The 23,990-nt window shown below is 41.6% G+C and overlaps 1 protein-coding gene across 1 annotated transcript; it reads left to right on the forward strand.

Annotated features, from left to right (window-relative positions):
* The first annotated feature begins 62 nt into the window (after positions 1 to 62).
* atr (ATR serine/threonine kinase) lies at positions 63 to 23,872 on the forward strand. The gene is made up of 48 exons (XM_022222947.2): positions 63 to 270; positions 429 to 520; positions 1,719 to 1,871; positions 1,975 to 2,882; positions 2,980 to 3,122; positions 5,642 to 5,818; positions 6,017 to 6,180; positions 6,414 to 6,566; positions 6,789 to 6,987; positions 7,087 to 7,343; positions 7,546 to 7,742; positions 7,995 to 8,095; positions 8,461 to 8,632; positions 9,088 to 9,243; positions 9,387 to 9,581; positions 9,864 to 9,959; positions 10,062 to 10,151; positions 10,703 to 10,798; positions 10,938 to 11,068; positions 11,291 to 11,434; positions 11,748 to 11,841; positions 11,954 to 12,079; positions 12,378 to 12,584; positions 13,161 to 13,274; positions 13,408 to 13,523; positions 13,758 to 13,878; positions 13,971 to 14,108; positions 14,228 to 14,399; positions 15,200 to 15,366; positions 15,519 to 15,683; positions 16,156 to 16,247; positions 16,339 to 16,430; positions 16,516 to 16,693; positions 16,796 to 16,981; positions 17,515 to 17,674; positions 17,874 to 18,053; positions 18,363 to 18,505; positions 18,611 to 18,708; positions 18,847 to 19,076; positions 19,373 to 19,507; positions 20,941 to 21,141; positions 21,289 to 21,432; positions 22,097 to 22,247; positions 22,337 to 22,493; positions 22,699 to 22,852; positions 22,991 to 23,142; positions 23,330 to 23,435; positions 23,543 to 23,872. The coding sequence occupies exons 1-48, from the start codon at positions 218 to 220 to the stop codon at positions 23,714 to 23,716; spliced, it is 7,830 nt and encodes a 2,609-aa protein (XP_022078639.1). The 5' UTR covers positions 63 to 217; the 3' UTR covers positions 23,717 to 23,872.
* Positions 23,873 to 23,990: the final 118 nt, after the last annotated feature.

A 23,990-nucleotide genomic window follows, 5' to 3' on the forward strand; every position in this document is an offset into this window, starting at 1 on the left:
GGGAGTTAGCGGTTTGCGTTTCTGTTTGGGTATTTTCTCCCTCGCTGGCTGCTGTACAAAAACATATACGTCATTTTGGAGCGAAAGTTTTCGAAAGATTTGACAGGATGGACAGGACACGGTGGTGCGTTTGTTCTGGTTAAAATTACTGTTTAAAAAGTCCTCAAAATAATGTTCTGAAGTTATTCAAACAGCGACACACCGAGTTGGAATAAAAATGGAAGGTCTGGAGATGTCTGCGATGATACCGGCTCTTCAGGAGCTAGCTAGGTGAGTTATAAGCTAAAGTCGGCTAAAAGCTAAGCTGTTGACAGTCTGAGAAATTCTGGTTCAACTCCTTTTTTGTATCGGCTACTTTTTGTAGTTACTAAAAGGCTTTGCCGCTACGTGTGTCCATAAATAACTGAACATTGTGTTGACATTTGCAGTGCTAGCGCTGCTGAATACGACCAGGCGGTGCAGAAACCACGACAGATCCTCTGTCAGTTCATAGACAGGATCCTGACAGATGTGGATGTTGGTAAGTAGAGAGTATCAGCACACAGAGAATGGTGGTTTCACAACAACAGAAGCACCTGACGGTAGAACTGTAAATCAGAGCTTACTGGTGGACACATGGTGGTCAGATATGTCGGTTCAAGTCAGTTTTGCCAATGCTGTTTCAGGTAAATGGCTACCAATGAGGTCTTTCTAATGTCCTCATGAATTTTAGGTCCATTTCTCTTCCCTTTAATGCTCCCTGCAAATGTGATTGGAGAATTTATAGCCATGATGTGTGTTGGAAAAGTCACACTTGATGTATAGAGCAGATTGAAAGCAACAGGAGTTAAAGTAGCAGAGCATAAAACATAATTATGAAAAGACACCTGTGTATAAAGTAGTAAAAGAAAAAGAATAAAAGATACAACACAATACTAGTTCACAGTAGTTTTTCAAACTCTGCTTGAATGGAATACCAGCGAAAAGGTTGGATCTTAAGCAGCGGCCTAACAGTTTCCAAAGTCTGATTAGTTTTTACATGAAGAGGGAAACTTAGGGAAAATTAAGGGGAGGCACTGCAAAGCCTCTATTATTGCGCCTGAATTTCAGAGTATCCAAGAGCATCGGGTTGGTCAGCCTTAGTTCTCTAATCATGATCTGAGAATACATACAATTTAATACGCTTTATTATCCCCCGCCTCCACGAAGTGGAAAAGGGGGATATAGGTTTGGCCTCCGTCCGTCCGTCCGTCCGTCCGTCTGACTGAGATGAAGGGGACAGCTTTTCTCAGAAACTATTACAGCTAGGATTACGAAATATAGTGTGTAGCTTCACACCATGGACACCTTGATCAAGTTCGAAAATGAGACCTGTGCGACAATATTTAACAGAGTTATGGCCCTTGCTCACTATTTTGGATATAGACTCATAGACATCACATGTGGTGGGGGATATTGATGACCATGTCGTCTTGTTGGTATAGATATCAGGTTAACAATGTTGCCAAAGCCTCAAGTGTGGTGTATTTCAGACAGGGAAGAAAAAAGCAGCAAATATATTTGGACAATATTTAAAATTTATCTTGTATTTCACAAAAATTGCAACAGAATATATGTTTTCTATTTCTTCTTTCTTTTTTATAATTCTGTAACTTTTCAGACAGATTTTTCTGTGGGATTTCTCCAATACCCAGGTTATGATCCTGTTGGCTGAAGTAATTATTTGTCTGTTTGTCCAGTTGCTCTAGGGCTGAATAAGAAGTCCAGTTCAGAGCCGGCTTGTGTGATGCTGCTAGACTTTGTGCAGCATATAATTAAATCTTCGTCTCTGATGTTCGCCAACCCTGCCTGCCAGCCAGCCGAGTTCCCAGAGACCACACAGAGCTGTACTGGTAGGAGATGCTTGTCAAAAAGCTGTGATATTGACAAAAAGACTTCTGAGATTGAGAAAAAAAATAATGTGGTTGTTTGTCTTTCTCTCCTCTGAATTTCCAGACTTCAGTAAGTGGGTGGCGGTGCGTTTGCTTCGAGTAGCAGCAGCTCCAGGATGCGATGTCATCCACGGGCGGGTCTCTGCGGTGTTGTGCTCCCTGCTTCACACTCTGAGAGTCAGAGCACCATTCATCTTCAGCCGCCTCAGTCAGGAGCTCATAAATCTGTCCCAGGACCTGAGCAACATCCTGTACGCTCACATCACCACACTGGCAGGACAGGGACATGCTTTGGGCGTCCACACGCAGAGCCGATGGCCTGTAAGGCTCGAGTGTTTCAGCTTCTCCACCACATGTGGCTCATCTTACCTCACCCCTTCACCTCTTGTACTGTCCTCGTCTGCTGCCTTGGAGGCGCTGACCGCCGTGACACTCGGTATCATAACTGATGCCTTGAGAGGAGTCATCTCCTGTCGTGACCTGAGTGTGGCGTGGGAAACGGCGTGCTCCTTCCTGGCCAACGGCAACGCCAGGCTGAGGAAGAACTCCATGGTGATGCTAAGAAAACTGGTGGAGCTGAGAGGGTTTCCCGAGACGCAAGGCCACGAGTTCTTCACGGCCTACTTTCACCTGCTGGAAACGCACTCCCATGCTGCCACAGCAAACTTGAATGAGAAAGGACCTTATGAAGGAGAGCTGCTAAACCTGACGCGCCGTGTGTTTCAGTCGCCCTCTGTTTCTCACTCGCGCTTTGAGCCCATCTATCTCTCACAGATGTTTGAGTGTGTTTGTACTCTTGGAGGAGCAGGTGTAAAGTTAGGGGGAGAAGTCACTGAATCTCTCTGCCTTGTCTTCAGCTTCTCATTATCCGTTGCCCCAGTTTATGAGAGTGCTGCATTTCTAAGGAGGCAGCGGATCACAGAGGTTTGCAGGACACTGGCATGCACTGTCGGGACAGAAAATCAAGCTGAAGTAAGATTTTGTTCCTTCCTTTAGAGTGCTTGTTGCATCTTTTTTTTTTTAACTTACTTTATCCGTTTACAATACCTGTGGTTTTTGTGATTTGCAGTGTGCAGAAGGGTTTCTTCAAGCTGCGCTGAAGGCTGAGATGGCTATCGTGATGCAGGAGTCAGGAGATGGAGAAACTGCTGCCAAGAAATCCTGCAAATCTGCCAACAGTTTAGTGAAGAAAACAACAAAAACATCCCCAGCGTGAGTTCAAAAATAATCACAGCTTAGTTTATTATTGAAGTAGGCCAGTGTTCTGAATTAGCGATGTAAAAACACACTATAGTGCATTAAATAATTTCATAGTGGTTAATACATGTGGCTGCTTGTTGAATTATTCTTTCATGAGTGCAAAATGGATGCTCAGTTGAGTGAATCTCTGTCAGATAGTTGAAATGTGAAAGGAAGAGGCAGGAGAAAGTCTTATATTCTTATACACACGTGGACAAAATTGTTGGTACCCCTCAGTTAAAGAAGGAAAAACCCACAATTCTCACTGAAATCACTTGAAACTCACAAAAGTAACAATAAATAAAAATTTATTGAAAATTAAATAATCAAAATCAGCCATCACTTTTGAATTGTTGATTAACATAATTATTTAAAAAAACAAACTAATGAAATAGGGCTGGACAAAAATGATGGTACCCATAACTTAATATTTTGTTGCACAACCTTTTGAGGCAATCACTGCAATTAAACGATTTCTGTATTTGTCAATGAGCGTTCTGCAGCTGTCAACAGGTATTTTGGCCCACTCCTCATGAGCAAACAGCTCCAGTTGTCTCAGGTTTGATGGGTGTCTTCTCCAAATGGCATGTTTCAGCTCCTTCCACATATGTTCAATGGGATTCAGATCTGGGCTCATAGAAGGCCACTTTAGAATAGTCCAACGCTTTTCTCTCAGCCATTCTTGGGTGTTTTTGGCTGTGTGTTTTGGATCGTTGTCCTGTTGGAAGACCCATGACCTGCGACTGAGACCAAGCTTTCTGACACTAGGCAGCACATTTCTCTCCAGAATGCCTTGATAGTCTTCAGATTTCATCGTACCTTTCACACTTTCAAGACACCCTGTGCCAGATGCAGCAAAGCAGCCCCAAAACATTACTGAGCCTCCTCCATGTTTCACCGTAGGGACGGTGTTCTTTTCTTCGTATGCTTGGTTTTTGAGTCTATGAACATAGAGTTGATGTGCCTTACCAAAAAGCTCCAGTTTGGTCTCATCTGTCCAAAGGACATTCTCCCAGAAGCTTTGTGGCTTGTCAACATGCATTTTTGCAAATTCCAGTCTCGCTTTTTTATGAGTTTTTTCAGCAGTGGTGTCCTCCTTGGTCGTCTCCCATGAAGTCCACTTTGGCTCAAACAACGACGAATGGTGCGATCTGACACTGATGTACCTTGGCCTTGGAGTTCACCTTTAATTTCTTTGGAGGTTGCTCTGGGCTCTTTGGATACAATTCCAACGATCCGTCTCTTCAATTTGTCATCGATTTTCCTCTTGCGGCCACGTCCAGGGAGGTTGGCTACTGTCCCGTGGGTCTTGAACTTCTGAATAATATGAGCCACTGTTGTCACAGGAACTTCAAGCTGTTTAGAGATGGTCTTATAGCCTTTACCTTTAAGATGTTTGTCTATCATTTTTTTTCGGATGTCCTGGGACAATTCTCTCCTTCGCTTTCTGTTGTCCATGTTCAGTGTGGTACACACCTTTTCACCAAACAGCAGGGTGACTACTTGTCTCCCTTTAAATAGGCAGACTGACTGATTTTGAGTTTGGAAACACCTGTGATGTCAATTAAATGACACACCTGAGTTAATCATGTCACTCTGGTCAAATAGTTTTCAATCTTTTATAGAGGTACCATCATTTTTGTCCAGGCCTGTTTCATTAGTTTGTTTTTTTAAATAATTATGTTAATCAACAATTCAAAAGTGATGGCTGTTTTTGATTATTTAATTTTCAATAAATTTTTATTTATTGTTACTTTGGTGAGTTTCAAGTGATTTCAGTGAGAATTGTGGGTTTTTCCTTCTTTAACTGAGGGGTACCAACAATTTTGTCCACGTGTGTATGTACGCCTAATCAATACTCGAGGAAACCGGTTTCTCTCTTGAAAGTCCCAAGTGTTGCTGTAGTGAAGATGTCCAGAGACAAACACCACCATACAATACCACGTTTTAAAGGAAGTTTTTGATTACCAGTTTCAAACATGCAGCTTTATTTGGACCGATGTTCTAATTACTAGACGTGCTTGTGAAAGTGCTTATATAAAAGTTCTTTGTTTTTATTTTTGGATAATGCCTGTGAGATCTGATCTATTTTTCAGGTTCTGTAGACATTTAATTGTTGTATAGTCACCTGGTGCCAGTGAAGAAGAGTGTTTGTGGTACTTTAGTAGGTGTTCCAGCTGTGTTATAGTAAGAAAGTTGAACTAATTGTGGATTTTTACCCCTAAAATCAGCCAATGTGCACCTAAAAAGTCATAAAAATACTCTTAAACCAAAAGAGACATTTACATATATCAATGTGGCAGATTCTGGGAGATTTTCAGAGACAAACGTTAGAGAACAGATAGCAGACGGATGACATGGAGTAAATGCTCCAGCTAGTCAGGACTCACTGGAGACTTGCTGCTCAGTGACATTTGCTCCAACCACCCAACCATCAGCTCACCCACAAAATCTTGATATTTAAATAAATGAATGTGTGTCTGTGTGTTTAGTGAGGTGGACATGCACATTTGCAGTGAGGTTTGGAATGGGTTGAACGGTCGACTGGAGGAGCTGCTGACACTTTTGAACTCAGATCCTTCAGAACCTGAGAGCAAAGAGACTCTGTTTGCACTGAAGGGTTTGGCCCTCATCCTCCACCTGGCAGCCCTCTGCTCCTCAACCATCAGGTAGTACCTAAACGTAAACACATGCTCAGGTTTGAGCTTTCACATTTAGCACAGGAAAAACTGACTTTGTAGTGTTTTGTTTTTTGTGAGTTACTACCAGAAGTACCTACTCGTCTTGCCCCAATTTTTTGCCGCATGACTTTAACAATATTAATGGCATGTTCTAATTCTGTCACTCTTCTTATGATGCGTCGACAGTTTGTCTCCTCTCCTCTGGGTGTCCACTGAGACTTTGGAAAGGGTCCTGAAGAGCTGCCAGTCAGTTTTAGAAGGAGGCTCTCAATCTGTCTCAGACCAGAACTACTATCAGTCTGCTGTCCAGGCCACTATCAGAGTCCTTGACTCTGTACTTTACCTGACAAGTGAGGATACATTTGCAAAACTACATATAAAACATGCAGATCTGGTGGTTTTGATTTAGCTTGCTGTCTTATTCATTTATTCTCCTTTAACTTTTAACCATATTGCCAGTCATTTTTTCTTTATTTTCCATTATTTTTTGCTCTTACTCTAAAGTTACTTGAATAAATGAAGCCTAAAGCACATCTTTTAGACAGCAGGATACTGATCCTCATATTTGTATCTATACATTCAGTGAACAACCAGAGTGAGAACGGGCTCCAGCGTCGAGTGTGTGCTCTGCTGTCACTTCCCTGGGTGTGTGGGAACACGACTGTCACAGCCTATAAGAGGTCAGGGTTTCCTTCATGGCTGCCTGCTTTGGCTCAGAGACTCAGCTTCTGTTACTGTGAGTACACGTCGCATCATATTTCAGTTCACATATTTATCTTGATATTAAAGCAATGAAGCTGTTTCATGCATCCTTTTTGAAATCAGGAGCTAAACATTTTTGATTTTGACTGAAAAAGTTTCACTGTAGCATTAAGAATAATGAAGAAGTGATATCATTAAGCTATGATATTACTGTGAAAACGTATGGATTGATGTCAAGCCTTGTGTGTTTCCCCAGCACCTGAGGTCCAGGCAGACTGCGTGTCGCTGCAGGCGTTTCTGCATCGCGGCGTGTGCGAGACGTGGCGTGTATTTGTGTTTTCAAAGGCACTAGAGAGTCAGGATGAGGGTGTGAGAGCAGCAGCAGTCAAGGCCTTCCCTCTTCTTCTTCACCAACTGGGAAGCAACCACCACAAGCTCATCGACACTACACTGCTGTATGTAAACTCACATACCTCCACAGCTTTTCTCTCTCCCTTTTCTTTCTTATCACCGTTATTCAATCACTATTTTTGGTATTTGTTGTGTATTTTCAGTTCCAGGCTGGAGGACAGTTCAGAGCAGGTGAAGAGGGAGCTTGCCAGGATCATTGGTCAGCTCAGCTGCATCCAATCAGAGCTGTCCAAGCTCGGCAGTGTCTGCACTGAGTCCACCTGTCTTCCCAAAATTCTCTGCCTTCGCCAAAGCCTTGCAGCCGAGCATGCTGGGAAAGCAGTACCATCCCTCAGGACATCTGTTGTCAAGCCCTTCCTTCCACTGCTCAGACCAGAAGCTCCAAGCAGCGTTAAACAAGGTACTCAGGAGGGGTTTTCTACTTTGAACTTCTACAACATAGAGAAAGCAGAAAAGATGCTACATTTACTTATATACACTGTTATTGTCCTTGTATAATGATGCTGTGTGGTCATGTTAATCAAACTCTTTGTCTATTTTCCAAACTTAATCAGAGTTTGGAAACACAGCGCTGATCTTAATTATATATTTTACTGTCCTAGCTTTTCTAGAAGCTCTACCTCACCTGTGCCAACATGTAAATCTGACCGGTGGAGACAGTGAGTCCCGGGGAGTTCTCTGTGTCCTGATTGGTCTAATGGAGGATTCAGATCAAGCGGTCAGAATACAGTTCAGCCAGTCGGTGCGTTTCCTGCTGACAGAGACAACACAGAACTCCGAACAAGGCTCTTTGAATGAGGTGAGCGATTCCAGCAGGAAGCCATCACTGTCAGTGTAAATGTACTTTAAAAAATATTCAGTAATATTTAATTTGTGGGTTATTAAGCAGAGCAAGTACTGGAATATGGATTTTGCTTTAGTCCCCTCAGTGAAAAAGTTAGTGATCAAATATTGGTTTGTACATCTTTTGGGGTTGCGGCTTGTATAAATACTTGTTTATCAAGAGTAATGTGGAAGTTGGTGATGCTTTGGTTTCTTCTTGTTGCTACAGCTCCTTGTTGCACGTCTTAAGGAAGCATTCAACAATGCCAAGGTCAGCAGAGATGACAACCTGCGCAACACCCTCATCCTCACCACCGGAGAGATTGGCAGGTATAGATGGCCTTTGTGTTATCACTGTATACATTTGTGCATAATACACATCTAGAAAAGATCTTCACTTCCCTGTTTTTAATTGCTCAGTATGCAGCTTTATATGCCAATACAAAAAGTACATTTATTTAAGCACATAGAGAAAATTGAATGTGTCACTTTGATTCACCTGAAAAGGCATCTTATTCTTGTTGTATGCTGCTTCGTACCTACACTGTTAAAGTATGCAATCCTGTTGTAAATCTTGTGTGCCACTGGTATTATAGAGAATAAATAGATGCTACTGTTCTAGGAGCTGTTATAAATATTTCCACAAAATCGTCCTTTGGAGAATTTACTCCATCCCTGTATCCTCTTCCTATCAGAGCATCTCAGGGTAGTTTGGTGTCGTTCTCTCTGCTGCATCTCCTCCACTGTCTGCTGTCCAAGTCGTCCATGGTTTCTGTGGCTGCTTACGCTCAGATCAGAGCTCTGGCCACTGCCAAAGGCCTCAAACTGCAGACCCTCTTCAGTCAGTACAAGAACCCTATTTGCCAGGTAAATAAAATAGCTTGTGCTGCCAATGCTGCTTTAATCGAACTGGATTTGTGCCATTAATTTGTGTATATGACATGAACACATTTTAATACCTCTATTACATGATGATAATTGTATAAATGATGGATACAAATCATACGACAATAAAACAAAGTGCTGCAGGGAGACTTGTAATGTTTTCATGCAATTATAGCTAAGACTATTAAGCCATGTAATGTATTTTTTATGACTGTAACAGCACATGAATCACTTTGTAGCTATGATTCTGTTTCTGGCATGAGATCTAAACATATGTTTCTTTGTGTGACTGTATTTTGATATGTATATTAATGTTAATTTATTTTTTAAAAAAACCTGGCAAATTAAGATGTAGGTTTCTAACATTTCCACCGCCAGTCTCCAACATAGCTGTAATAGATCCTGTGCGTTGTCTTTTTCTTCTTCCCTGTATTTAGTTCCTGGTGGAGTCGCTACATTCTCGCCATGCATCGGCCCTGCGGAGCACACCAGATCAGGGCAGTGAATCAGCCAATCAGAGGGAGCTGGCTCTGGACATCCTGGCTCAGATCGCACATGCTTTTGACTTCCCAGACCTCCATCGATTCCTCACTGTATGTACAATCCCACAAGCTCGCACAGAAATAACATTACAGCAGTATACTGTGTATGTAATGTTTGTTATATGTCATCTTATGTTAAAACTGTATTATATGATGAATGTTTCTTTGTTATTCTTACATATCTGTTTACACAGCGTACCCTCCAGGTGCTGCTGCCCTACCTGGCAGCTAAGGCGAGCTCTACAGGCTCCGCCCTCATCCGTACACTAGCCAATGAGTTGAAGGCAAACAGGAGAGAGATCCTGATCAACAACTTCAAGTACATCTTCAGCCATTTGGTCTGTTCCTGCACCAAGGAGGAGCTGGAGAGGGCCTTCCACTACCTGCAGGTATTCATTAGCTTGTGGTTTAGAGCTGCAGTCTGTAGCTTTAAGCTGGCTGTCACAGATGCAAATATGCTGTATAATTTAATGGTGAAGCAAACCCCTGCCTCTAATGAATATTAGTGTGTTAGTATTAGTGCTGATCAATATGCACAAAACCCAAGAACAGTTTTGTAATTTAATGCCTTTTAGACAGGTTCTATCAGTCTTGTGATGGCAACAGAGACGATGAATGGAGTAATGCTGAGCGACCACACTGATTTGTAATTCTCCTTCATGTTGTGCCAGAGTGAGACAGAGATTGAACTGGGCTCTCTGCTGCGACAAGACTTCCAGGGTCTCCACAACGAGCTGCTGCTGCGCCTGGGAGAGCACTACCAGCAGGTAACACACACTCCTGTTGTTTATTACTTAATGCCTTGCTTATCACCTGACCAGACATATGTGGCTTGAAATATTTTTTTTTTGGTATACTTTTTTTTGCAGGTATTCAATGGTTTGGCAATCCTGGCCTCCTTTGCATCCACTGATGACCCGTACCAGGGTCCCCGAGACATCACCACCCCAGAGCGAATGGTATTTGTGGGACTCTATTTCATATCATTGTATTCATTTTGGGCTTTTTGACACTTGATCAAAATATATATATATAAAAAACTCTTTAGACTTTAATTTGTGATGTTTCTTTGTCATATGTGACTTTTTTTGAATCAAAGAAGTATTTTATTTAGAAAAATCTTTAAAATAATTTTTAAAAAAGCTCTATGCAATAAACTGAAATTTCTTATTTGTACCAGTCCATTCAGTTGTTTCTAACATCATTAAAGGTGAAGTAATACAGTGAACTTTTAGTCAGATTAAAGAAATATCTACTCATAGCTTCCATTCTATATGTGCACTCAAACACATATTGTACACAGCTCTTGCTCTTTAAATGTGAAACAAAGAAAGTTCCTCGTCTGATTCACACAACACAATTCCAGCCAGTCCTGTATATGTTTGTGCTCATGCACAGTCTTACTCCAGAATCAGAGACTCCATCTTTAAACGGTAATTTAACATTTCCTCTCTTTTGTACATGCACCTGCGTTTACCTCACTTCTCTGTCTGTCTTCACAATGTGCTAGGCCGACTATTTGCAGCCAAAGCTGTTGGGGATTCTCGCCTTCTTCAACATGCAGCTGCTCAGCTCCAGCGCAGGAGAGAAAGACCGCAAGAAGTTGGTGTGTGATCCACTAATGACCAATTTAATGACTGTTTCCAAATCCCAGTCACAATCAGTGTTTTTATTTGTCCACTGCACTCTTTTTGCTTAGCTTGCATGTAAGTTAATTAGAAACTCTCCACCTCTTCTCTGTGTAGGCGTTGACAAGTGTGATGGCTCTAATGCGACTGATGGGCTCTAAACACATCAGCTCTGTCAGAGTGAAGATGATGACGACGCTCCGCACCGGCCTCCGATACAGAGAAGACTTCCCGCTGCTCTGCTGCCAGTCAGTAGCTGCACATAGAATCATAAACTGCCTGTCGGTGGTGTGTTGCTTCTGTAATTGTCCAAAAAAGAGTTTTAACTGCTTGTAATGAATGCACATTGCCAACCCACTTCCTTGATCTGGTTGTAGAAAGACGTTTTCGTGAACTCCAGTCTCTCTCTCTCCAGCTCAAAGCTTGTGTTTCTGATTCCTTCTATTTTATTTTTTGCTTCCTCTTGGCAGGACGTGGGAGTGTTTTGTTAGAAGCGTGGAGCCTCCACACCTGGGCCCCCTTCTGAGTCATGTTATTGTTGCTCTACTCCCCTTGATCCCACTGCAGCCCAAAGAAACTGCTGCTATCATCCGCTTTCTTATCCTGGATAACAGGTATCATACAAAGAAACAAAATCTCCACATAAAATGAAAAATCAAAGCCTCTTGAGAGAAAATTAAACACTATTTTCCTGTTTTTCTGACTTGAAAAATTGTAAATCATCATTTTCTGAGTGTACAAAACACATACATCTTTTTTTTTTTGTCCAAGTACTGAGCACAAAAACATGCAGGTTTTTGCCTTGCACCACTGTAGACTATTCCCCTAACATCATTCTAACATTATTCAAAAAGAGCTGCAGTCATAGTCAAACCTCTATAATACTATAGTTCTTACTAATGCCTCACTTCTATCAATCTGTCACAGGGAAGAAGTGAACGACTACCTCCATGAGATTTACTTTCTGCCAGACCACCCTGAGCTAAAAGACATCCACACCGTTCTGCAGGATTACAAAAAGGTCTGTCTGGAGGTCATGAAGATAATAAAAAAGATGATGACAAAGGTTGTTCATTGTGACCGTGATTATTTTAAAGATGAAAAACATACATCAAGTGCTGTATGTCTTCTAGCTGACAGCCAGCAGCAGTGATCTGGCTGCGGTGCTGCAGCTTTCTATGAGAGCCGTTCAGCACGAGAACGTTGACGTAAGGATCCATGCACTGACCAGCCTCAGGGACATGATGCACAGCAAGCAGGTACACAAAAATGAACATTATGTACTAGTAAGCACCAGACCTCGACTTAATGTAACACTGTGTGACCACTTAGCTCAACAGTTGTGTTTATGAATGCTGATAATCATGCTTTTTACGATGAAAACTGAATATGCATGCACGCTTCCTGCAGCATCCAGCTTTAAATTCTCACATTTCCCTGTACATGTGCAGAAATTGAGCCCGAGAAGTTGCTCACTTCCGCCACCACTTTTATTTTTCTGAAATTTACAATAATGTTTTGCACTGCAAATATCTTCCTGTGTGTTGTGGACTGCAGGAGTGGCTGCTGCGGCAGGTCTGTGCCAGTGAGGCGGTGGAGCCGGTCATCTCCAACCTGGTGTCAGTGCTGCTGAAGGGCTGCCAGGACTCGTCTCCAGAGGCCAGGCTGCTCTGCGGGGAGTGTCTGGGGGAGCTGGGGGCCGTGGATCCCGGACGTCTGGACCTGTCGCACACACACACCCACGGCAACCACAACACATTTGTGGTAAGTATCACCTAACTCTGCATTCCATGATTAACAGGATAGTACTTATTTATTTTTTTTATATTTCCTTCTCAATTTCACAGAAATATTTTCAACTGTACAAAAGGTTTAGAGGAAATTTTGAATGTTTCGCTGCTTTTCTGTGTTCAGGTGAAGTGTTTGATGGTTTTGTTTGTCTGCGTTCAGGTTGTAGGTGTTTTCAAAACTTACATTTGTCTGTTTTAGCTCAGTGAACCTATCTCTTGTCTGACATAACACAACCCCACACAGCAATTTATGTTACTTGGAATGAAATTGTAGTAATTAAAGAAATAAATAATCACATTTCCTCTTTTCATGTATGCATAGCCACAACAGATAATATGAATATATCATATTAGTGGGGAAAATGCTCCCACAAGCAGTATATTTTGCCACGATTGAGAACAGCTATTTCATACATTCTTATAGATTTCCTTGAATCGACTCAAGATAAGACCACTTCGTAGCATCCTTCATCTGTCCGCTGCAGCGTCAAGTTTGTTTCACACATGATAAACCACATCTGAGTGTCCTCTACATTTTTCCTGCTGACAGAGTGGGGTTGATGATCCAAACTTTGCCTACGATTTACTGACTGAACTGACGAGAACATTTCTGGCTTACGCTGATAATGTGAGAGCCCAGGACTCCGCTGCATATGCAATTCAGGTACACACGTCCTCACACTCGTGCTCACAACCACTTTGCAAATCCAACAGCTTTGATTTTTGTGCTTCCCTTTTTTTGCCCTATGTCTTATTTGTATAACATGTTCCTCTGGGTGTTTTTATGTGCACTGAAGGAACTGCTATCCATATTTGAATGTCGCGAGGGTCGAAGTGATTCACCAGGCCGCCGTCTGTGGAGGAGATTCCCAGAGCAAATACAAGAAATACTGGAGCCTCACCTCAACAGCAGGTATATTTTTACACCTGCATGCTGTAGATTTACACTCTGATTCTGTCTCAGAATAGTCTGACACATATGTAAAGAAATCAGATCTGTCAAGTGATGGTGCTTCTTGTTTTTTATTCATTCTTTAAGTCTTTATCCTACTTTGTACATATGCTATCATAATTTCCTCCATTTTTTTGTCTGTCTTCCCCTTGTGTTTCATTTATTTCTTTTCTCTTCTCTCCCTCTCACCTGCAGATATAAGAGCAGTCAGAAGGAGATGAACTGGTCTAAATTAAAGAAGCCAGTGTACCTCAGCAACAGAGGCAGCAAGTTCTCTGACTGGTCAGCCACCTGGGCTGGATACCTGATCAGCAAGGTTAGCTGATCTCTCTTCAGCAGAGTCGAATAACCAAACTTTCATCTCTTAAACAAGTCAGAAGTTTTTGGTATTGATTTTTCGTGCTCCAGGTGAGACATGAGCTGGCTGGCAAGGTGTTCAAATGCTGCAGTTTCATCATCAAACACGACTACAAGGTCACAATCTACCTGCTGCCTCATATTCTGCTCTACATGCTGCTGGGCTGCACACCTGCAGAGCAACAGGGGGTAAGGACACATCGATCACTTGTTGTGCAAAATAAGTCATTACAGGTGTTTTTAGTTTTGTTGTGGTTTAGTTTGGGAGATTTTTTTTTTTTTTACAGTGACAGCATGTCTTCTTCAAGGTAACAGAGGAGATGCTGGCCGTGCTGACAGAAGGTGATGGACGAGGAGGTGGGCGTGTCCAGGATACGGCCTCCAGCCTATCACAGCTCAGCACTCAGACTGTGTTCAGCATGTTGTCACATCTCACACAGTGGAGCCGCCACAACCTCTACTCCAAACCCAAACTGAACGGTAAGAGATACAACAAACTTTACACACATCCCTCAGTGCATTCATTTGTGGATATGAGTTGGATTTATCATTGCAGGATTATTGGCATTATTACTGACATTTTCAACTTAGATTTGACAAAAAAACACTATAGTTGTTTGTTTTTGTGTTTTGTTGTGGGGGTTTTTTGGAGCATAAGCAGAAGATTTGAGGTTTTTGTGGAGCTACAAGGCAGTTTCCCAAATGTAAAATGTTTAATCAGCTGTCTTTAGGTTGAATTGATGCCCTTGTTTAAATTAAAGAGAACAAAATGTATTATTACTTACATGAGAATAGATTTAGTCATTTTTATTTAATCTATGTAAATGCATTTTCTTTTTGTTGTTCACACGTTTCCAGGATTTCCGTATTCAAGAGTTTTCTTTGTCAGATGCTTACACAGTTTGGGCGATGAAATGCAAAGTGACTTTTCCAGAAGGCTGCAATATAAAACAAGACATGATTTTACAAAATAAAAAATAAAAATTCCTTGAAATATGAGAAAAAATAGTCCCAAATAATATGGAATGAAGAGACCGTGAAACTAAAGTGCAGTGTACACTGGCCAAGAGTTGCAGTAGTTGTTTGTATGTTATGTTTATGCATAAGAGCGTGTGTGGGCATGCATACATCAATATTTTATACAGATATTTACATTGCTACTTTAGATGAAGTGCTATGATTTCACAGTCCTCACAGCATGATCGAAGTAGCTCTTTCTTAGTCTCTCTGTGTTCAATTTAATAATGTATGAAGTAAAAACTAAAAATGTGATATCGCAGAGAGTGGCGACTACCAGCGTGTGGTGGCCTTTCTGAAGGGTATTCCACAGGATGTTCTCGCCAAGGCCTCTCTACGATCCAAAGCATACACTCGTGCCCTCATGCACTTTGAAGCTTACATCCTAGAAAACAAAGAGAACATCCAGGACCATCTCACCTTCCTGCAGGTCAGATATAAAGACGGACTAAATACTTAATACCCTATATCATAAAACCTATTGTGACTGTCACATAAACTGTTCTTTGATAGGTTTTTAAGCTCGTCATGAATTTTGACAAAGGGAAAGTTGTAGCTCTCTTGAATAATTTGCTGCTGCAGACGCTGTACGCTGCGATGCACGAGCCTGATGGAGTGAGGGGCGTCAACGCTCTGAGGAGGGAGGAGCCGTCGCTACGGGAACAGATACTTGAACATGAGAGCATCGGCCTGCTTCGGGACGCGACAGCCTGCTACGACCGAGCCATACAGCTGGAGTCAGACCAGGTACTCACATGCGCCGAGGTTATCATGAGATCAGCAACAAGTAAAGACTTCTTTTGCATCCCTCCACTGCTGTTTTTTTTCTGCCTTTTAGATCAGAAAGTTGGTCTGTCAGACACACTTAACATCTAACTAAAATCTAACTTGAATCACATTTTTGAGTTTAAAGGTTGTGCAGTTGAGTAAGTTTATCTTTTATTTGATCTAGTGCTACTTCAGCTTGCTTGTTAAAACTTCGTGATAAGGTCTCAGTTTTCATTTTTGCCTCAACAAGGCTGTCATCTACTCAAAAAGTCGGAGCAGGGTTCAGAACTATGAAAATATCGGACTGAGAAAAAAAGACCACACATTTCTAGAAGAGGTGCTACTTTTGCACGTTTTACTAACTGTATATTGTTACTTTAGTAGAAATCTAATTATGTGCAGTCAGCCGTTTTCTTGATATTTTCTTATTTCATTGTCTCATTGTGTACAGATCGGTCACTATCATGGAGTAATGACCTCCATGCTCGGCCTGGGCCAGCTGTCCACTGTCATCACGCAGGTTAATGGAGTACTGGCCAACAAGTGAGACATATATACAGATCCATTACAGTCGATCCAATTCTCAGTAATGGTGCTTTTAAATTAAAATTAACCCTTTTATATACACATTTAGGCATCAGTGGAAATCTGAGCTGAATGCCTACAGAGTGGAAGCAGCCTGGAAGCTTGGAAAATGGGACCTGCTGCAGGATTATTTGAGTTCAGGTAATAAAATACATTGACGGTCCTTGAAAGTTTCAACATCTTAATTCGTTTTGTGGAATTTATTGAGTTGCTATTTTGTTTCCAGACCGGCAGTCCAGTACCTGGGGTGTTCGTCTCGGCCAGTTGCTGCTGTCAGCTAAGAAACAGGATGCTGAAACTTTCTACGAGAAGCTGAAGTTGGTCAGGAAGGAACAGGTCGTCCCTCTGTCGGCTGCCAGTTATGAGTGTGGAACCTACCAGAGAGGATACGAGTACATTGTCAGGTCTGTTGGCATCTGTGTGCTTTATTTCTTCTTTTGCAGTTGATTCCTGGTTATCAGTAGCAACAACTTTTAATTTCAAAGAAGTGCATCTGTGTGTTTTAGGCTCCACATGCTCAGCGAGCTCGAGCACACATTCACTGAGCTGCAGAAACATAAAGAAGTCTCCACCCCGAGCCTCAGCCAGCTGCCTCCCCATTGGTCAGATCGGCTGGAGATGACCCAGAATTCCTTCAGGGCCAAGGAGCCGGTCCTGGCCCTCCGTCGTGCCCTGCTCAGCCTGGGACCACAGTAAGTAAACATCTGCAGGCACAAAAATATCAGCACATCTTTCGGTTGTGTAAAGGCTGAAATATTGACTTAAGAATTTACCTTTTATGAGGATTAATTTCTGAGTGTATGTGCTACAGTATTTGCTTTCCTCTACAGGATGTGTGTATCTCAAACTTACTAGTGGCTATTGTCACTCTTTAACTTTAAACCTAGTGTAGGCAGTCATTTTTTGCATGTCTGTTTCTCAGACTTATCAGTATTTTTCATCAGAATTGAACCTTAACCCGGTGTTGGCAGGAATTTTTTTATATTACTGGGCAAAAATTCCACAGTACACTTTCAGCATATTATAATTCAAGTGGTCTGACAGTGAAGTACATTTCTGCATCTCCTCTTGGCTAGAATGTGGGGGCTGAATGGGTTTTATAGAGGGCTTTTAACTGACAAAGATGATGTTGACTTTTGACTTGACTATTTTTATCTCTTATGAAGTGCAGCCGTGCTATCGTAGCTTTAGCTTATGCAGTGATCATTTCCTTCTTCCTTTGCAGGACTGTATGTCAGGAGCTGGTAGGTGAGTGCTGGTTACAAAGCGCCCGGGTAGCCAGAAAGGCAGGACATCACCAGACAGCCTTCAACGCTCTGCTGAACGCTGAAAACACACACCTGGCTGAGCTGGTCACAGAGAAGGCCAAATGGCTTTGGTCGAAGGTATAGCCAACCTGCCAATTTGTTCGTGAAGTTTGGTTTGTTGTACTTTTTACTCGGCATATTTTGATTCTGTTAAACCAAAAAATAACTGCTGTCATGTACCAACCCCTCACACATGTGCTTTCCTACTCACAGTTCAGTTCCACAGATATACACATACAGAACACTAATCAAACCTTCTGTATTTCCTTCTCAACAGGGCGATGTACACCAGGCCCTGATCGTCCTGCAGAAGGGTGTAGCTCAGTGTTTCCCTGATGATGAACCCCTAACGGACCCTCGCAGCCTCCAGACTAAAGGAAAGGCCATGCTGCTGGTGGGACGCTTTATGGAGGAAACGGCCAACTTTGAGTCCAACGCCATAATGAAGGCATACAAGGTACAAGCCATAATCATCACCCTTACTAGTATCTTTTTGTTTGTTTTGTTAGACACTATCAGTAGGCTTGCATGTTCTATCATCACATGTATAAACTGCACATCAAGAGCAGACTTTCAGTATCCACTTGGCAACTTTTGGGATATTGTGGCAGTTCTCCCAGAAACTGACAAAACAATAAAAATCAGGCCTCAACTGAGGTTTCCTTCAAAACTACAAATCAGTGATTCTGAAGTAATTCCTTGATTGCAGCTGCACTTTACGGATTCATAAACGTTTCTCTTTAATCAATGACCTTGTGTTTTCTAGGATGTGACCAATCTTCTGCCAGAGTGGGAGGATGGGAACTTCTACTTAGCAAAGTACTACGACAAAGTGATGCCCATGGTGACCGATAACAAGCTGGAGAAACAGGGGAACCTCATCCGATACATTGTCACATACTTTGGAAAGTAAGTTGTTCTTTCTGCTGATATGCAGCCAGTGCTTTTGTCACTCTTTGCAGATTCACCAGTTCCTTCATCAATCAACCCATATATAAACTGACTTCCTCTCAGAGCCCTGCAGTTTGGAAACCAGTACATCTACCAGGCAATGCCTCGCATGCTGTCTCTCTGGCTGGACTTTGGAGCCAAAGTGTGTGAGTGTGAGAAAGGTAGGTGGCCAGTATTGTCTGTGGAAGTATACAAAGATGATATACTGAGGGCACTGAGCTATTCGGTGTCTGTCCAATCCATTAGCAGACCCGTTCCTTAATGCCTGTTTGCTTTCACATTATATCCCTCTGCTACAGCCGGCAGAGCAGACAGACAGATGCGACAGGAGCTGGCTAAAATTAACACGGTCGTGAGCGAGCACTGTGACAACTTGGCGCCGTACCAGTTCCTCACCGCCTTTTCCCAGCTCATCTCCAGAGTGTGCCACTCCAGTGATGAAGTTTTTACTGTCCTCATGAATATTGTGGCCAAAGTGTTCCTTGCATACCCCCAACAGGCCATGTGGCTGATGGCTGCAGTCTCCAAGGTACGTTCAGAACATCCTCAGGAACTTCTAAAGCCTGTCTGTTTAAATGGCTGCACATTACCATAGCGACTATGTAAGTCTATATACATGTATGTATTCCACTGTGTATGTAGTGTGAGTTTTGTTTATGTCTACATGTGCTTCTGTTTTTCCCTGATGCTAAAATGTAATTGAACAGATCCATTCCATCCATGATTATTGAACTGCCAGATGTTTCAGCACCTTCAAGATTACTAAAACGCTTTAGCAGAAAAAAAAAGTCATCTGCACTCTTGTCTGTGTGTTTGTTTATGTAGTCGTCCTACCCGATGCGTATGAACCGCTGTAATCAGATTCTTAAAAAAGCCATCAGTCTTAAACCGTCTCTGGAGAAATTCATTGGAGATGCAAACAGACTGACTGACAAGCTGCTGGAGCTCTGCAACAAGCCGGTACACACACACACACAAACATACACGTACATTTACTGTAAATTCTTGATCTTAAAAGGGGGCATCTTTCAATTCAAGATGACAGATCTGTAATGACTTTCTAAACAGATAGCTGCATATGTAAGTGCAGCTTTGTTCAGAAAGTAAAGCATGTGTTCATATTCTTCTTTATGGTGCTATTCAGTGGATGCATACATATTATAATGATCAGTTTTAGTAGTCTTTGAAGCCACAGTGAAAATATTAAGCTGTTCATGCCTTTCCAAAGCTGATTACTTGTTTATTTTAACAACTTTATTGAGGAAAGTAGACACTATAGCTGCAGTGAGTAAACTAAGGGCACAAACAGAATGAAAGCATTCATAAGTGTCATATAATATCAAATTTTTAGAACAAATTTTGCTTGACCATCTCCGATTTGCCAGAAAATGCCATGTTTATATAAAGATGTTTGTGAAATTTTAGCTTGATATATTCTTTCTGAGTCACAAATGCTCATACAGTGATGAAAGTTCAACAATAAGAACTTGTTGCTAGCCTAGCCGCGCTAGACCCAGGTCTGAAGACGCAAGGGTCTAGGAACTCTCGACAGGAAGGGAGGTGGGCTAAAAGGTTGTCTTTCAAATCACTCTGCAGCAATTGGGTAGGTATACAACCAATCAGTGCAATGAATAGGCTCCTAGAGCACCGGAAATCAGAGGATGCGGGAGTTCGGTGAAGCCTTATTTATACAGTCAATAAGTGAAGCTCAAGTATATTACAGACATGTTAACAGAAAGATTATTATTCAGAGTCGGTTGTCGACCCTGGCAGAGAATTAAATTCGTTGCCGTGGGTTGTCTAGCGCAGCTAGGCTAACTTTTTGCTAATTTATGCTCAGAGATGGGACTTTTCTCGATTGCTTGAAATATTTTTTTTTAAATTTCATTTCACCAGTAATCAGATTGCTTGATCTACTTGTCAAGTATTATGGATTCTCAATTATTATTATTATTATTATTATGAGTTTATTTAAGAAGGGACCATGTACAATATTAAACATAAATGTTTCCATTCGATGCATTGTACCAGAGATAGCTTTAAGCTAATTTTCATCTGCAGTCCCCCAGCAAATTAACCTCACAGCAAATTAATGACATGATGAGAAATAACAGTGGCAATGTCAGGCTTTTATCTTAAATGGTTACTAATTGCCATCCAAACATGGCCTTAAATTTTTTTAAAAAGAGCAAAAGACAAAATGCTTCTGAAAGTACTTGATATATTGATCTACAATTTCACAGATGCCTCTTCAAGTATCCATAGTTCATGATTAAAGAACATAATATCAAGCAATTTAGAGATGGTGAAGCAGGAGGCCCCTGATGATTTTCATTGTAATAACCTGTAAGTTGGTTCAGCAGTAGATAAATGTTTCTGAATGCTTCTTTCAGGTGGATGGAAACAGCACCACCCTCAGTATGAACGTTCACTTCAAGCAGCTGAAACGTCTGGTGGAGGAGTCGACCTTCAGCCAGATCTTGATCCCGCTGCAGTCGGTCCTGATCCCAACGCTGCCCTCAACAGGCGGAGCAAACACTCAGCACGATGCCTTCCCAGGACACTGGGCGTACCTGGATGGCTTTGAAGACAGTGTAAGAAAAAACAGTGTTGATTATTCTCAACCATCTCTGTGGAATAGTTAGCTTTCAGCAAGTCTTATGCCTCACCAGCAATGTTAGTTAGAAAGTCATTTTGAAATTGTAGCTGGCATGTGAATACAAGCATGTGTGTGTCTGTAGGTGGAGATCTTGGCCTCCTTACAGAAGCCTAAGAAGATAAGTCTGAAGGGTTCAGATGGTCGGAGCTACACCATGATGTGCAAACCTAAAGACGACCTGAGGAAAGACTGCAGACTCATGGAGTTCAACTGCCTCATCAACAAGGTGTGTGTGACACTGACTCAGATTTAAAAAACATGCAGTGAGTTAATAGTTAATATACCTTCATTGTTTTTAATTATGCGTTACTGTGTATCGGGAGGCAAAACCTCTTTTTCATTAACGTGAGTATAGATGGACAAAATGATCATTTATAACACCTTTTCAATGATGAATATCAACTGCAACAGCACTTTGTAAGAAAAAAGAATGTATAACAATGTATATGTACACTTCATAGGAATAGACTTACATTCACATCAGCAGCAAAACAAAAAGAAATGGAAAATACAGAATTTTAAAGAAGGGAAGCAAGTCTTTCTTTTTATACATTGCCATTCTAATTTTCCAGTTAATAAACATACATTACATTTTTCTGAAAATACTCAGTGTTTTATAGTTTATTATTAGTAAATATCTCCACAATTTATATATATATATATAGATTCACAATTTTACTTTCACCCAGTTTATTTTTGGTTTATTCTGGCCTCTAAAAATAAATCAGCATGTCTTTTTTATGTTAACATACATTTTACAATCCATAAAGATTAGATTTAGCGTAGGGCTGTGGCATGGATCTCATTATATTGTGTGCATAATAGTATGTGTTTATAATGTGTTAAAACACTCTCAATAGGGAATGTGTACATGCTTTCTGTGTGTGTAGTGCCTACGTAAAGATGCTGAGTCAAGACGGAGGGAGCTACATATCCGCACCTATGCTGTGATTCCCCTCAACGAGGAATGCGGCATCATCGAATGGGTCAACAACACTGCTGGACTGCGACACATTCTCACCAAGCTGTATAAAGAGAGAGGTATCCTCACCTGTAAAGCTTATAGAGGTTGAGCTAAACCATTAGGTCAATAAATTTGGTGAAATGATTGAATTGTTTGTGTTTTTAAGGCATCAACCTGTCAGGTAAAGAGCTCAGGAAGCTTATTCTTCCAAAGACGGCTCCATTTGAGGAGAAACTACGAATCCACAAGGATGTGCTATGCGCTCGGCATCTCCCTGTTTTCCACGAGTGGTTCCTCCGGACCTTCCCTGACCCCACATCCTGGTGTGACTTTCCTTACAACTCTCTAACAATTACATTTAAAAGGACAATAAACAGGGGTAATATTCAAATTCAGTGCACATCTGAAGCAGAAGTTTAAAAAATTGTCAGTTTGAGGTGGTTACAAATGCATAAAGGGTCCAGTAGAGATTTTAAGATGAGGATGAATTCAGAATTCAAAGTTTGATGTATGTATATGTGTTAACAGGTACAGCAGCCGCTCTGCCTACTGCCGCTCCACTGCTGTCATGTCCATGGTGGGCTACATCCTGGGTCTGGGAGATCGCCATGGAGAAAACATCCTTTTCGACTCTTTCACTGGGGAATGTGTTCATGTTGACTTCAACTGCCTTTTCAACAAGGTTTGAAAAACTTACATCATTTGTTATTTCAGTAGAAACCATAAAAAACAAAAAGTTATGTTGCTTTTCGGTCTCGCTTTGGTTTTGTTTGACTTACCACTCCATTTCTCTCCTGCCCCTTCTCTGCCTCTCCACTAGGGGGAGACATTTGATGTACCTGAGGTGGTACCTTTCCGTCTGACCCAGAACATGGTCCATGCTATGGGTCCCATGGGCACTGAGGGCCTCTTTAGGCAGGCCTGTGAGGTCACATTGAGACTAATGAGGGACCAGAGAGAGCCACTTATGAGGTACACTCACATAAATACACTAATGATTATCAAATTAGCCTATTTAACCTGTTTTATGATCTGTGAATGCACATTTAAAAAAAGAACTGGTCTTTAGCACTACTGGGAATAGAGTATAAAGCAAGGAGCGTAAGTATGAGTCGGGTTTTCTAAAGTCAGCGTTTGTGTTTTTAATTTTTCCTCCAAGTGTGCTTAAGACTTTCCTTCATGACCCTCTGGTGGAGTGGAGCAAACAGGAGAAAGGACTGTCAAAAGCCCAGGCCAATGTGACAGGAGAGATAGTTAATGAAAAGGTGTGTATATTTCTTAGATTTTGCCACTAAAGGTATGTTTACATGCAAACAGAGCAGCGTATAGCTCAAATATAACCTGTATATGTTGTATCATCTCTGTCTGCCAGGCTAAAACTCACGTGTGCGACATCGAGCAGCGTCTGCAGGGAGTGATAAAGAGCAGGAATAAAGTGCTGGGTCTTCCTCTGTCCATTGAGGGACACGTCCACTACCTCATACAAGAAGCTACCGATGACAAACTGCTCTGTCAGATGTATTTGGGCTGGGGGCCTTACCTGTAGAAGAATGTAAGATGCTTTCTGGACTGACAGTTTCTTCAAAAGATCTTTAATTTTTGTTCCACCATTTCCCCATTTGGTTTTGAGTTTCCTGTTTTCTGGAAGCAAATTAAGTGCCATTTCTGCACATTCCCTTGTAATAAAAGATGTGTGATGTTAGTGTTTTTGTCTAGAAACGTGCTTCAGTGTGCCTTCTAATCTCTTAACACTCCTTAGATTGACAGAAGCAGACTGTCAGGTGACTGGTTTTAATCCCTTCTCTCTCCCTTCTGCTCAC

Source organism: Acanthochromis polyacanthus, chromosome 1 (assembly GCF_021347895.1).
Source record: "Acanthochromis polyacanthus isolate Apoly-LR-REF ecotype Palm Island chromosome 1, KAUST_Apoly_ChrSc, whole genome shotgun sequence".
NCBI classification, from domain to species: domain Eukaryota; kingdom Metazoa; phylum Chordata; class Actinopteri; family Pomacentridae; genus Acanthochromis; species Acanthochromis polyacanthus.

Bases quoted from the DNA above. Each gene is read 5' to 3' on its own strand.
- atr (XM_022222947.2), top strand. From the start codon at position 218: ATGGAAGGTCTGGAGATGTCTGCGATGATACCGGCTCTTCAGGAGCTA. The intron at 521-1,718 runs GTAAGTAGAGAG...CTGTTTGTCCAG, and splicing joins CCTGACAGATGTGGATGTTG to TTGCTCTAGGGCTGAATAAG. The intron at 9,582-9,863 runs GTATTCATTAGC...ATGTTGTGCCAG, and splicing joins GGGCCTTCCACTACCTGCAG to AGTGAGACAGAGATTGAACT.